Raw genomic sequence first — 16,240 nt, 5'->3', positions numbered from 1 at the left:
CTCTCTCTCTGCCTGCCTCTCTGCCTACTTGTGATCTCTGTCTGTCAAATAAATAAATAAAATCTTAAAAAAAAAAGAAATCATATTTTGATATCATCAATTTTATAGTTGCTTATGGGTTGAACTGAGACAGAGGGAAAAGAAAGGGATCCATGATGACCCCAAGATCTTGGCTATAACATCCATAAGAACACAATTATCATTCACCCAATAAGGAATAGTTTAGAAATAGGGGGTGGAATTTAAGGTTGAGAACCCTATCCAAATAGAAATGTCTAATGTGCCATTGGAAAAATGAGTTTGGAGACCAGGAAAGTGGTTCATGACTGAAAATACTGGTGTCATGACCTACAGATGGTATTTTAAACTATGAGACTAGATAAGATCACCAAAGAGTTAGTAGAACTGGGTGCATCTGGAAGATGAAAAGAAACCAGCAATAGAGATTGATAAGACATAGGTCAAAGAAAATTAAGTTTTAAAAAGTATTTCAAAAAAAAAAAAGAGAATGATTATGTCAAATAATTATTTTAGGCCAAGAAAAATGAGGAACAGAGACCTAACTGTAGGGTTTTATTAATAAAGAACATTGGTAATCTTGACCGGAGTAGTTATGGTAGAATGCTGGAAGTAAGAGCCTAAAAGAATCTCTTCTTCCTACTTTTATGTTTGGAGTGAGTTCAAGAGGAAATGGAAGAAAAGTAAGTAGAGACAACAAATAATAGCACAAACAGCACTCAAGATATTTTACATAGAAACTGGATGAAAACCAAAGGAGAGGAAATTTTTAGAGTTTTGTTTTGTTTTGTTGTGTTGTTTTTTTGGGGGGGAGGGGGTACCTGCATGCTTTTATGCTAATGTGAAAAATCCATTAGAGACCCAGGAGAGGGTGTACAGCCTAGATAGACTGTTACCCTTCTCTACAATATCTTAAGAGAGTCACCTCTTAAGAGGCAAAACATTTCCTCATAGAAGATTCAGGTTTCTATTAAAGTAAACATGGAAGAAAGTTCAGGAAGAAAATAGGATACAGGGGATTTTGCTAATACTGGATAATGAATTCCAGAGGTCACAGTAAAAGATTTCAGAGTATGGAAGGATGAGGAAATGTGCAGAATTCAATCAGGATTGGAATTAAAGGGTTGAGAGATGACCTAGATGTCTGGAGTTGTTTGAGGTGACTGACAAACAGATGTAAATTAAGCAGTGAGGTACTTCTTTGGTGGACCAAAACAAGTATTGATGATAAAATGTAGGTTAGGGGCTAGAGAGGGCTAAGTGTCTGGGGAACTCTTCCTCTACATTTATGTTTGGCAAGCACAACTCAGCATTTCACCAAGCTATAGACTGGGTGGTGGCCTTTCTCCCTCTATCTCTTAGACTCCAAGGATATTGCTCAGTTGCCAGTGCAGCAAGAAGAGACAGACTATTGCCCCAGGTCTGATTTCACTGCTGGAAAAAAAAAAATCAGCATTTTTGGTGCTAAGAGATTTGTCAGGCAGCGCACACTGCCTATGCTCTGATCATTTACCTTTCATGGACTGATTAGTTGGTAACATTCTCTTGACACGTTTCAAAAGAAATTTTCATGTAAAATCCAAATCCATTTAATTCCATTTTGTCATAGTAAAACTGCACTGAGTCATCAAATCAAAAGCCTCCCCCATCTTACCATGCTTAAACAAAAATCTAGGACTGACATAGATCTGGAGGATCTTTGCACATCATAAGGAAGGTTCTCCCTATTCCCTATTATCACCCATGTAGCAAATGTTCTTCCAGAAATATTTCCTAGACAGCAGAGATGAGTGAACAAGAAAATCAGTCTCAATTAGAATATATATACTATGTAACATGTATTTTACTCTGTAATAAGTGCATTGACAATTTTATGCCTTAATAAAATCAAAATATTGTACAAAAGTCACTCCAAGAAAAGCTGCAAAGCTTCCACTTAGAATGCACAAGCTGGATTTTTTTTTTTAATTAAAGAGGTGTATTCTTAATCCACTACTTTGAACTGCCAAGTGGCCAAGCATGTTTGCCAGAACTGCAAGAGGCAAATTACTCAAGAAAATTCCCTAGAAATTTAAGAACCATTTGCTTAAATTATAACACTTAGTTTCCTTCTTATTTGAGGTTGAGGGGTTGACAAAATGATTTTAGGGTACATAATGGCAAGTTTTGTTATAGCAATTTATGTATTAAGATGAGATGAAAGAATTATAATCAACTACACCAATCTTTAACATGTGCAAGTGCTTATTTCCTGAAGATTGATTTTCATTTTACTAATGAGACCAGAGGTGAGACAATGACCATGCATAATAAGGAATTATGCATGGACCTGCTGATTCTGTTAGTATCTATGATATCCTTGATTGCCATTTGTAACTATTTCTGAGTCCTCCTAATGCCATGAAATCTCTTTCCCCTCCATAGTCCCAGAAATTATAACAGGGGACATGGAGTCAGCTATGGCAGTGGACCTTAACCCTTGGGTGGAATATGAATTTAGAGTGGTGGCCACCAATCCAATTGGGACTGGAGATCCAAGCACCCCATCTCGAATGATCCGCACAAATGAAGCAGGTAAGAATTTTGGAGAGCCAGAATTCAATTTGGCATGCCTCTAATCACTTTGAAAGCAAGTTGAATTAACCATGGTTGTTTTCTTTATTTAGTATAATTTTTGCTCATTCATTTACCTGGACATCATAAAATTATTTCCTTTAAAATAATTCTTTCACTTTGTTTTCAGATCTTTTGCTTCTTGTTTCCCCACATGCATCTAGATTCTTCAATTTCCTCCCAACCCTAGTATTCATCTTCAAGTTACCATGAAATTGTTGCAGTTAGTTTCTTTTTCTGATTATATACTCATTCAATATAGCAATTCCATAAAATTTAGAATACATAAGACCACCCTCTTTTTCTCCAGTGGTAACAATTAGCTATAATTGTAGTGTAGTTCCTTAAAACCCTTTATATTGGCCTTCACCATGGACCTGGCATAAATTATATTCAGCCAAAGCAAACATCATCTTAACTGCCTACTGCTTTACATCTATGATTACAATAAATATCCATCTCCTTCCTGAAGGAAAACACAGCAACCTTCTGGCCTTTTGGAATGAAGAATCTCTAAAATGTTTCTAGTAGTCACATAAGAGAATTAGCAGCTTTATTTAAAAGATAGCAGAGAAGTAGGAGATCCTGTTTCAACCAGTCCCCTAAAATGAGCTAATTATCTACCACAACACTCTGAACACCTATGAAATCAGCCTGAGATGTAGGATTATACACTTCTGGATCTCTACAGGGGCAGAAGACACCAGTGGAGAGGTAAAGCAGAGTGGGAATGCTTGGACAGATATCACAGAATAAACAGAAGGGGAGGAAGCCACCAGAAGTGACCCACTGGAAAGTAATACCCCCAATATGAGAGTGTCCTGTGATTGGAAACCAGCATTAACTAGGAGTCTCGTTAAAACCACTCAAAAAGAGCAAAAGATCTTAAGGGGCAACTGATGGAATCAGACGGTCATGGGCATGGTCTAAGCCATGGACCAAGGGTGGTCACTGCAGGCACCCACTCATGCTGGAGAGAGTGCAGTGGAGCCTCCAGTTCCTGGTCCCTGAGCCCCTGGGGTTGTGGGGCTTCATCACCACTTGGCTGGGTGCACTCCCTCCCCAGCAAGAGGGAGTCTGGTGTGGGTGCCAGCCTGTGCTCTCTAGAACTACAGCCTTTCACCCTCTTGCGAGCACTGTGATACCAGGGTCTGACCCACTCCCCACCCGTGCCTGAAAAAGCTCTGTTCGGGTTCTAGCCAGTGATCTCTAGGACCGGCTGTGGGTCTGGATGCTCCCAGCCCAGGCCTGAAGGAGTCAGCATGATCTCTGGTCGGGATCCCTCAGTGGCAACCTGTGCAACTGCGAGGTCTGGGCCCCAGACAGCAGTCCCAGCAAAGGCAGCCACCAGAAGCAGCCCCCCTGAACCAATACCACTCACAGTTTTAGTGACACTTGGGTGTAGAGACAAGTGGGCACTTCAGGTGACCCTGAGATGGTGGCTGGGGACATGCACTGACTGTGGGAGGCTGCACGGTTCAGTGGAGTTTGCAAAGAGGGAGTCTGTGTGTTCTGGACCACCCAGAGGGTAGCAGACTGAGGCTTCTCTCCGAGATGGAGGTCTGGGTGCAGTTTGCTTTCCACTAAACCTCTGAAAAGCTGAAAAAAGCCACCAAAGAACAAAAACCTTCAGAGAACAAAAGGTTAAAAGATCGGTTTCCATAGAGCCCATCCCTTTGACAGGGGGAGGAGGACTCAACCCAAGCAAGACTGACTGAAAAACAATGCAGCAGGTCCTCCCCCAGAAAAGAAGCCAAAAGAATGAGAGGTCAACCACCACAGGGTCCCCATAAAACTGTAAAACCCCAACATCAGGGGAAAAGAAGATATTAAGCCCCCTGTATTGCCCCAAAAGCTGTATATTTCATAGACACAACATTTATTTTTAATTCATTCTCATTATTCTCATTCTTTTTAATTTTTTTAACCTATTTACCATTACAACGAGAGGTTCAATACAACAAATTCCATACTAACCTTTTAACTTGAACTTTTTTCATATATATACCTGTGTTTTCTTTTTCTTTTCTATTTTTAAAATACATATAGATATAAGCTTCAAGGTAATCCTCTTTCCCTAATGAATACTACTCTATATATAAACCAGTTTTAATCTCCTTTTATCTCTGGAAAGTTGAGTCCTTTAACAAAATATCAAGACACACCCAGGAAGAATCAAAATAACCTTCTTCTCCCACACTGAGGATTTATAACTATCCTCCCATCTTTTTCTTCTGTCAGTGTTTCTGTGTATTTGTTTTTGTTCTGGTATTATATAAATCTGATCCTTGGGGTTCATTTTGTCTGAGTTCTTTTTGTTTCCTTGTCATTTACTTTTGTTGTTCTTTTGTTTGTCCATTTTTGTTTGCATACCTTATAAATCTTACTTTGATGACTCATTCTGGCTGGGTATTCTCTTTTTTTTCTCTCTCTCGCTCTCTCTCTTTTTATTTATTTGTTATTTTTTTATATCTTTTTGGTGGTGACTTCCAATTGCTCTGAAGTGTTCCAGGGTACACCTTGCCTGGATCGTAATTTTTATATTCAGCTATACATCCCCTCAACCACTTCTCACCAAAAAAACTAGGAGGAAGAACACCCAACAGAGGAAAAAGACAGAGACTGTGCCCTGTCCATCAGAGCTATTGGGTATGAACATAAACAGTATGTCAGAAAGGGAATTCAGGGTAACAATTATCCAGTCAAGACTAGGTTGGAGAAAACCATTAGTATCAACATGGAATTGGATTTGGGCAGAAGTGAAAGTCACCTGGAAAGAAATTAAAAGTGCTATTAGTGAGATCCAGTCTAATCTAAATTTGCTACCAGCTAGAGTAACCAAAGCAAAAGATAGAATTAGTGATCTAGAGGACAAACTGATGGAGAAAAGGGTTCAGGAGGAGGCATGGAAGAAATAGCTTAAAAGCCATAAAAACAAAATTAGGAAAATAAAAGATGCCATGAAACTTTCCAATGTCAGAATTATTGGATCCTTGAGGGTGTGGAAAGAGAGATGACTAGAAGATATAGCTGAACAAATTCTGGATGAAAATTTTCCCAATTGGGGAATGGAAACAGTATTCATGTCCTAGAGGCAGAAAAAACACTCCACCAAGTTCAGTGAATCTAGAAGAACCACAAGGCACTTGATTGTGAAACTGATGAATCATAATTTTAGACAAGAGCTTCGGAGGGAAGCTAGGGGGAAGAGATTCCTTAGGTACAGAGAAAGGTCCATCATAATAATGTCAGATCTGTCCACAGAAACCTGGAAAGCCAGAAAGGTCTGGAAAGATGAATCCAGGGCACTAAATGAGAAGAACATGCAGCCAAGAATACTTTATCCAGCAAGATGAACATTCAAAATGGATGGAGAGATAAAGAAATTCCAAGACCAACAAGGTTTAAAGGAGTATGTGACCACCAAGCCAGCATTACAAGAAATATTAGGGGGGTGGGGGGAGGAGTTCTATAAAAGAAGAAAGAACCCAAGAGTGAAATAGAATAGAAATTTACAGAGACAATCTATAAAAACAAGGACTTCACAAGCAACATGATGTCAAGAAAAACATATCTTTCAATAATCAGTCTAAATGTGAATGGCCTAAACACTCCCATAAAATGGCACAGAGTTGCAGATTGGATAAAATGATAGGACCATCCATGTGCTGTCTACAAGAGACCAATTTGGAACCTAAATATATATCCAGACTGAAAGTGAAGGGACAGAGAAACATCTTCCATGCCAACGCGCCTCAAAAGAAAGCTGGAGCAGTGATTCTCATATCAGATAAGTAGATTTTAGGCTAAAGAATGTAGACAGAGATAAAGAAGGACACTACATCATTCTTAAAGGGTCTATCCACCAAGAAGATCTAACAATTGTAAATATTTATGCCCCCAATATGGGAGCAGCTAAATACATAAGACAACTGTTAATCAGGATAAGGAGTCATAGTGATATGAATACATTAATAGTATGGGATCTCAACCCATACAACACCACTCTCAATAATAGACAGATTATCCAAGCAGAAAATCAATAAAGAAACAAGAGTATTGAATGACACATTGGACCAGATGGACCTCACAGATATATACAGAACATTCCTCCCTCAACAGAATACTCATTCTTCTTGAGCGCATATGGAACTTTCTCCAGAATAGACCACATACTGGGTCACAAAACAGGGCTCAACCAATACCAAAAGATTGTTCCCTGCATATTCTCAGACCACAATGCTTTGAAACTGGAACTCAACTACAAGGAAAAGCTTGGAAGAAATTCAAACACTTGGAAGCTAAAGATCACCCTGCTTAAGAATGTTTGGATCAACCAGGAAATCAAAGAAGAACTTAAACAATTCATGGAAACCAATGAGAATGAAAACACATTGGTCCAAAACCTATGGGATACAACAAAGGCAGTCCTAAGGGAGAAATACATAGCCATTCAAGCCTCCTTCAAAAAAACTGAAAAATCCAGAATACACCAGCTCTCTTTACACCTTAAAGAAATGGAAAATCAACAAATTAAGCCAACCCATGCACAAGAAGAGAAATAATCAAGATTAGAACAGACACCAATGAGGTAGAAACTAGAGATACAATAGAACACATCAATGAAACTAGAAGCTATGAAACTAGACACTGTTTTTTTAAAAGAATCAATAAGATCAATAAACCACTGGCCAAACTAATCCAAAAGAAGAGAGAAGACCCAAATTAATAAAATTATGAATGAAAGGGGAGAGATCACAGCTGCAAACTAGGAAATAGAACAATCATCAGAAATTATTATCAACAGTTATATGTCAATAAGTTAAGCAACCTAGATGAAATGGATGCATTCATAGAAACCTATAAACCTCCAAAACTGAATCAGGAAGAAACTGACAACCTGAATAGACCAATATCTAGGAACAAAATTGAAGCAGTTATCAAAAACCTCCCAAAAAATGAAATCCCAGGACCTGATGGATTCTTGGAGAATTCTAACAAACATTCAAAGAAGAAATAATACCTCTTCTTCTTAAGCTCTTTCAAAAAATAGAAACAGAAGGAAAACTTCCAGACTCTTTCTATGAAGCCAGAATTATCCTGCTCCCCAAACCAGGCAAAGTCAAATTTCAGACCAATATCCTTGATGATGGATACCAGGATTCTCAACAAGAATCTAGCTAATAGGATCCAACAATAAATTAAAAAGATTATCCACCATGACCAGGTGGGATTTATCCATGTGATACAAAGGTGGTTCAACATTTGCATATCAAACAGTGTGATAGAACAAATCAATAAGAGAAGAGAGAAGAACCACATGGTCCTCTCAACTGATGCAGAAAAAGCATTTGACAAGATACAGCATCAGTTCCTGATTAAAACGCTTCAAAGTATAGGGATAGAGGCAACAACATTCCTCAACTTCATAAAATCCATCTATGAAAAACCAACAGTGAATATCATTCTCAATTGGGAAAAGCTAAGAGTCTTCCCTTTGAGATCAGGCACATGCAAGGATGCTCACTCTCACTACTCTTGTTCATCATAGCACTAGAAGTCCTAGCAACAGCAATCAGACAACAAAAAGAGATAAAAGGTATTCAAATTGGCAATGAAGAAGTCAAACTCTCTCTTCACAGATGACGTCCAGATACTTTATATGGAAAACGCAAGACTCCACCCCCAAACTACTAGAACTCATACAGCAATTCAGTAATGTGGCAGGATACCAAATCAATATACAGAAATCACTTGCTTTCTTATACACTAACAATAAAAATATAGAAAGGGAAATGAGAGAATAGATTCCATTTACTATAGCACCAAGAACCATAAAGTACCTGGGAATAAATCTAACCAAAGAGGTAAAGGATTTATACTCGAGAACTACAGAAAACTCATGAAAGAAATTGAAGACACAAAAAGATGGAAAAGTAGCCCATGCTAATGGATTGGAAGAATAAACATTGTTAAAATGTCTGTACTGCCTAGAGCAATCTATACTTTCAATGCCATCCCCATCAAAATTCCACCAGGAATTTTCAAAGAGCTGGGACAAACAATCCTAAAATTTATATGGAATCAGAAGAGACCCCGAATTGTTAAGGAAATGTTGAAAAAGAAAAACAAAGCTGGGGCCTCACATTGCCTGATCTCAAGCTTTACTACAAAGCTACAAGACAGTATGCTACTGGCACAAAAACAGACACATAGACCAATGGGACAGTGTAGCAAGCCCAGGTATGGACCCTCAACTCTATGGTCAAATAATCTTTGACAAAGCAGGGGAAAATATACAGTGGAAAAAAGACAGTCTCTTCAACTAATGGTGCTAGGAAAATTGGACAGCTATGTGTAGAAGAATGAAACTTGACCATTCTCTTACACCATACACAAAGATAAACCCAAAAAGAATGAAAGTCCTCAATGTGAGGCAGGAACCTATCAAAATCCTAGAGGAAAACATAAGCAGAAACCTCTTCGACATCGGCTACGGCAATTTCATTCAAGACATGTCTCCAAAGCAAAGGAAACAAAAGGGAAAGTGAACTTTTGGGACTCCATCAAGATCAAAAGCTTCTGCACAGCAAAGGAAACAGTCAACAAAATAAAGAGGCAACCCACAGAATGGGATAAGATATTAAAAAATGACACTACTAGGGCTGATATCCAAGATCTATGAAGAACTACTCAAACTGAACACACACAAAACAGACAATCATGTCAAAAAATGGGCAGAAGACATGAGCAGACACTTCTCCAAAGAAGAAATACAAATGGCTAACAGACATTGAACTAATGTTCATCATCATTAGTCATTAGGGAGATTCAAATCAAAACCACATTGAGATACTACCTTACACTGGTTAGAATGGCCAAAATCAACAAGATGGGAAACAAGTGTTGGAGGGGATGTGGAAAAAGGGAAACCCTCTTCCACTGTTCATGGGAAAGCAAGTTGGTGCAGTCACTTTGGAAAATAGTGTGGAGATTCCTTAAGAAATTAAAAATAGAGCTACCCTATGACCCTGCAATTGCACTACTGGATATTTACCCCAAAGATACAGATGTAGTGAAAAGATAGGCCACCTGTACCCCAATGTTCATAGCAGCAGTGGCCACAGTCACCAAACTGGAAAGAGCCAAGGTGCCCTTCAACAGACAAATGGATAAAGAAGATATGGTCCATAGATACAATGGAGTATTATGCCTCCTTCAGAAATGTTGAATACCCAACTTTTGTATCTACATAGGCAGGACTGGAAGAGATTATGCTTAGTGAAATAAGTCAAGCAGAGAGAGTTAATTATCATACGGTTTCACTTACTTGTGGAACATAAGGAATAACATGGAAAACATTGGGAGATGGAGAAGAGAAATGAGTTGGGCAAAATCAGAGGGGGAGACAAATCAGGAGAGACTGTGGACTCTGAGAAACAAACTGAGGGTTTTAGAGAGGAGAGGGGTGGGGAGTTGGGTGAGCCTAGTGGTAGGTTTTAAGGAGGAGCACTGGGTGTGGTACCCAACTTTTGTAGCAACATGGATGGGACTGGAAGAGATTATGCTGAGTGAAATAAGTCAAGCAGAGAGAGTCAAATATCACATAGTTTCACTTATTTGTGGAGCATAACGAATAACATGGAGGACATAGGAAGATGGAGTGGAGAAGGGAGTTGAGGGAAATTGGAAGGGGAGGTGAACCATGAGAGACTACGGACTCTGAAAAACAACCTGAGGGTTTTGACGGGGCGGTGGGTGGGAGTTTGGGGGAGCCAGGTGGTAGGTATTAAGGAGGATGTGTATTGCATGGAGCACTGGGTGTGTTGCAAAAACAATGAATTCTGTTACGCTGAAAAGAAATTTAAAAAAAATACTTATTTATAAAAAAATTGATGAAAACAATCTGAAAATAGAGAAAGGGGGATATATTGCAGATACAGGCAGGGGAAAATCAAATTTTAATATTTTTACACTCCATGAAAACATATGAATCTCAATAATCATTAGAATATAAGTGCACTGAGAATGAGGATTTGTATCTAATTTTTTAGTGTTCTGTCCTTAGCACCTAGAGCAGTGTCTGGCACTGGTGTGTGCTTTTATTGAAAGATTAGAAGAGAACATTTCTTTTTTACCTTTATATGCTCTTACCCAACCAGTACCCAGGTGAGAGATACATATACATAGAAGACTAACAATTAACTGTCCCTTTTGTATTATAGGTATAGAATCGGACCAAAAAATGTGATTTGTGACTTCTTACAAATAGAACAAAGCTTACAATAATTAAAATAAACTACAGAAAGATTTGATTCTTTCTCTAAAACATACCAGGTCTGACCTTTTTTTAAAAAGGGAGAAAAAAATACCAAATGGTTATTGCTACACTAAGTGGGAATAGCTCTACAAAAGATGTTCAGATTATTTCTATATAAAAATTAAGCAACCAAGATAATAAAAGATAAAGTAGCCTAAATATGTTGGAAAAAATTCATTCACAGAAAATCTAACTTTTCTGCTTTTGTGATTTGCCTAGTACAAGTTGTTCTTTCTGCTACTTTTTCAATAGTGTGAATTTTAAATTGAACATTAATTGCCTGGTTAGATTTTCATGCATTCATAAATCAGCCATGCTTTTATTGTGTACAGGTGTTCACTAATTAAGAGTATAACAGGTTAGTCATTCCTCATTTTATGTACTCACTGTGCAGATATTGAAATGACTGCCAATATTAGTACTTATGCTCATATATTTTCTAAAAAGAACTGCCTTATTTTGCATATTGTTAATTGTGTTTAAACAAAGGCAAAGATCATGCCTAATTCAGAATCTCTATAAATATTCATTTTGAAAATAAAAAATCCGTTTAAGATGAATAATCCTCTTAGACTTTTTCTAATATAAATCTCCTTGTATTATTAAAAAAGATTATAGCAAAACAGTTCTATTTTTTATGCTAAATTGCATTCAGATGATACATTCTGAAAGATTTGTCCCTCATCTCTTCAGGCAACTACCTCAATCACATAGTTCCTGCCTCTCCATTTTATCATGAAGTCCATATACATGGCATACTTTAGTCCACTAAAATCTCATGGAAGAGAAAAGAAATAGCATGAAAAATGCACAAAATACTCCCCTTGAAAGTTAGTTGAGGAAGGTTTATACTGCCTACTTTATGCTTCTTGTGCTTTGGTACCACAAAGGACTAGAGCTGCTAATGGTGTTGAAACAAGTGTTGATTTTTGTGCCTGTTTTGTTAGGTGGCACAGGTTAAAAGGGATACAAATATCCTGAGATGTCTTCTCAAGTAACATACTCTGCCTCTTTTAAGTACATGTCCTGTATTTTATTTTATTTTATTTTATTTTATTTTTTAAGATTTTATTTATTTGACAGAGAGAGATCACAAGTAGGCAGAGGGGCAGGCAAAGAGGGAGAGAGGAGGAAGTAGGTTCCCCGCTGAGCAGAGAGCCCGATATGGGGCTCGATCCCAGGACTCTGAGATCATGACCTGAGCTGAAGGCAGAGGCTTAACCCATTGAGCCACCCAGGTGCCCCCATGTCCTGTATTTTAAAAGATGATGCAGTTCTAATGGACGAACTAATCTCTGAAAATCAACAGAGCTACTTGAAAGAGAAAAGATGTCACATTCAAGATACTGAGTTGAAAATTTTATGTTCCTTTAAAATTCCCATATTTACTAGAATATTCTAAATCCCAAAGCAGGTTTAGTAAAGCAATTTCACTTTAAAGTTGTTTCTCTCCCACACACCAAAAAAGTTTGTTTGTTTTTTTTTTTTGCAGTTTCCTCAGGGTATATTTTGAATTTTACAGTCATCAAAATACCCCTATCAGTCAATAAGTATAAAATAAATTGGTTTGATCTGATCTCTTATTAGAATATCAAAATAATAATACACATTTTTTACTTCAATGTACATTCATTTATTTATTTATTTGTAGTACAATTTTCCTACAAGTTTTAGTTAGTTGATAGATATAGATAGATGATAGATAGATAGATAGATAGATAGATGATAGATAGATGATAGGTGATAGATATAACCTGTGTTTAGTTTTGGAAATGTGTTACTATCATCAAACCAGTATAAAATTTTGGGATGGGTAGTGGAAATGTTTTATCATTTAAAAAGAGAAAAAAAATCATGTCTTAGGAAATGAATTTGAAATACACATGTTAATAGAAGTGGAAAAATGTATAAAACTGTTACAACAGCAATTCTTTCACTTAATTGAACTTTAATGTTCCATAAATTATGCATTTATTTTTTTAAGATTTTCTTTCTTTATTTATTTGTTTGTTTGAGAACAAGAAAGCATGTATGTGCATGGGGGAGTGGGCAGAGAGAGAGGTAGAGAGAGAATCTCAAGAAGATTCTGCATACAGTGTGGAGCCTGACAGGGAACTTGATCTCACAACACTGGGAACATGACCTGAGCCAAAATCAAGAGTCAGATGCTTAGTTGACTGAGCCACTCAGGTGCCTCATAAACTGAATAATTTATAACACTAATTGTTGAAAAAATAAATGAAAAGGAGATAAGATAGAGTTAAATGATGTAACCTATTATCTAAAAAGGTTTGCTTTTCTCTGCAATATAAAATGTCTATTATCATCAAAGCATTGAATATAAATCTCAGTATTTGTAGTTCTTTATTTACAAATTATGATGAAATAAAGAGATTGATAACAAAAGAATGAGAGGAAAGAAGGTTCTGTCTTCAACCTGTAATTAGGAGTTTGAGTTTTGGAATTAAGCAGATCTGGATTAATGTTCTGGGCTGTTCACTAGCAGTAAACATAGGTAAGATATATACCTTGCTCAAGGCTCAATTTTCTCACTTATAAAATGGAGACAGAATCACAACCTACTCCAATGCCTCGTTCTATTAAATAATATAATGCATGCAAAGAACTTAGCATAGTTCCTGGCACATTGTAAATGCTTACTATTAGCCATTTATCATCATCATCATCTTCATCGCCATCATCACTGTCATCATCTTCATCATCATCATCATAATCATCATCATGATGTATTTAAACATTATTTCTTTGTTCAACGGAAATTTAAATAATAGTAATCATGCATGTCACTTTTTTCATATTGAGGAAATACTTTCAGGTTAAACATCATTTTGTTGATATAGTAAGAGTCACTCAATCTCTTGGCTTGCATCTGGCTCCTCCAATATGCCATCCTATTGAGAAGTCTCTGCTGCAGACTGTGTACCAGCAAGCCCACCTGATGGCTTGGAAGTCAAGAAAGCCTTTCAGAATGTGGTGCAAAGTATAGAACATGCCTCTCCTCTAAATCTCTGTCTCCATTTCTGTTTAGTTTACCATGCTGTATTTGTTATCTAGCCATTTGTATTTGTTATCTAGCTATTTGTATTTGTTATCAGTTTATAAGTGGATTGTGATATTGTTCCAACATGTGGTCATTTGCTTTGCTTATAGCGTAGACAAGACAAAGGAGCAGAAAAAAATAAGTGTCAAATGAAAGAACTTGCTTAAAAAATATGTTCCACATTCATATAGCATTCCAGTTGCTTAACATGTTGTATTCTGACCCGTCATTCTTTTTTGATTCTGAAATGGAAAATGACACACACATACTTTAGGCCACATAAGACAAAATATTTTTTCTATGCTTAATAAATAAATGGTTGACCAGATAAATAGGAGTGTCAAGTAGACAATCAGATAAAAATCTTTCCTGGCCCCTTAGCACTTTCTGCACTATCATAGTTATGTAAATGGTTTATTATATAGACTGAACTCTATAGAATTTAAACAGAAAATAGTTGTATTCTTCTCCCATCATTGCTTTCTATTACGCTTCATCTGATCTCTGACTTTAGTCCCAAATTTTATTTATATATATATATATAGATGATATAGATAGATATAGATATGGATATAAATATAGATATATAGATATGTAGATAGATAGATAGATAAAATCTCCAAGGCACTTTTCAGTATTGGGGAAGTCTCATTTTCAAGTATTAAAAACTTCTATTTTCATTTAAATAAGAACCTTAATCTCACATCCATCTCCATGTCTCTCTTCCTCTATCCCAAAGGCTTGACCCAAGAGCTAGGATTTGTCTTTTCTTTCTTCCTTTTTTCCCCCTCAATCTCTAGCTGCTATTGCAGGCACTTTCCAGGCCAGATAAGAAGAAGAAAACATAATTAGGTGGTACAATTTGTAATACTCCTATGGGTGTTGAGTGCAATATGTGACAGTATTTGTCCACACACTGCTTCTTTCTCTTACAGGATGCATTGGATTCTTTGGAGACTATCCTGTCCCCTAGCAGACAGCTTAATTGGATGTTATCTCAACAAGCCTATTTAAACTTACCTTCCATAGTGTCCACTTGCCTCACAGTAATCACATTTCTGACTTGCCAAATTCTATGTTCTCAAGGATATTCTCAAGAGCTACTTTGGTCTCTGCTCAGTGGTAGAGCATGGGACTGGGTCATATTACAAAATTCTGAAGTTCAACAGCATTCAGCCACAGTGTAAGAAATAAGAATCCGTACTCTCTGCAGCAGTGTTCTCTCCTCTTCTCACTTAGCATGAGAGGGAAATGACACACACGTTTCTCTTCTACCGACAGCTAATGGTGGAAGGAGATGTCACAGCACATTTACTTACTAAGTTGACAGCCTTCTTCCAAAACCTTCCTTGTGCTAAAATCCATGGTATATGAGCTAGAGGGGGAAAATGAAAAAGGATCATAAAATTTGGTTTTTCTGATCTTACCAATTCTGTAGTTTTGTCCAACCAACTTCACATTAGCAGTTGAGGTTACGTCTGACTAATCTCAAGTCCAGAAGTCTCGTTTAATTTTCTATTAGTTTCTTTCACTGTATATTATCTCCTTACTTCTGAAAGGATCTTGGTTTGTTCCTATTTGCATCTTCAAAGTTCTTGTCCCTGATAATTACTCAGGAAACTTCACTGAGTTCAAAAATTTTGAAAGGAACACAATAAAATACTTCTGTAATATAAAATAAGGTTGAATTTGTTTTCTCTGGGGTTATGTGTGTTGGCCTTGTAAACAGCATTTAATGGGATTTTGAAGGCCAGACCAAAAATTATTTATAGAGGACGATTAGAAAATCCACTGTTGTCAGGCACTGATGTGTGCAGAGAAAAGACAGAAAGCTATAGGGTTTTTTAAAGTATCTCCAGTATATGTTTCTAAGAAAATCTTATATTAAAAATTAAGCATTCAGCTGAAATAATTAAGAAAATCTAAAAGAAAATACTGTTAAACTAAGCAGACAGTATTTTTAAATCATGAAGCTCCTTTGGTCCAGGTAAGTCTTTTCTACAAAATATATTCAAGAAATTGTCTCCATTTTCAGAGGCATTTTGCAGGCAGAGATGGCGATTTTACAAAAGCCTTTATAAAAGAAGTGTGGCTAATTTTTAGGGATGTCTTTTCTGATTAATAGTTAAGTGATGGAAGAACAGTAGAAGACTTGAGCATGAAAGATAAAAGGGTGATGCAAAGTTATCAACTCAGGAGTGAATGTGAAACACTCAAGTATGACTTTT

The 16,240-nt window shown here is 36.9% G+C and overlaps 1 protein-coding gene across 3 annotated transcripts in view; it reads left to right on the top strand.

Moving 5' to 3' along the window:
• CNTN5 (contactin 5) overlaps positions 1-16,240 on the top strand; it is a 1,319,804-nt gene that overhangs the window by 1,240,686 nt on the left and 62,878 nt on the right. For all 3 annotated transcript variants that reach the window (XM_032852733.1, XM_032852732.1, XM_032852734.1), the window contains one exon: positions 2,443-2,592. In XM_032852733.1, the coding sequence (XP_032708624.1) occupies positions 2,443-2,592 (150 nt within the window). The remainder of the gene's footprint in view (positions 1-2,442; positions 2,593-16,240) is intronic.

The sequence above is a fragment of the Lontra canadensis genome, unplaced genomic scaffold, assembly GCF_010015895.1.
Source record: "Lontra canadensis isolate GAN:19392208 unplaced genomic scaffold, GSC_riverotter_1.0 scaffold7, whole genome shotgun sequence".
Taxonomy (NCBI): domain Eukaryota; kingdom Metazoa; phylum Chordata; class Mammalia; order Carnivora; family Mustelidae; genus Lontra; species Lontra canadensis.
This window is presented reverse-complemented; position numbering and strand designations above follow the sequence as displayed.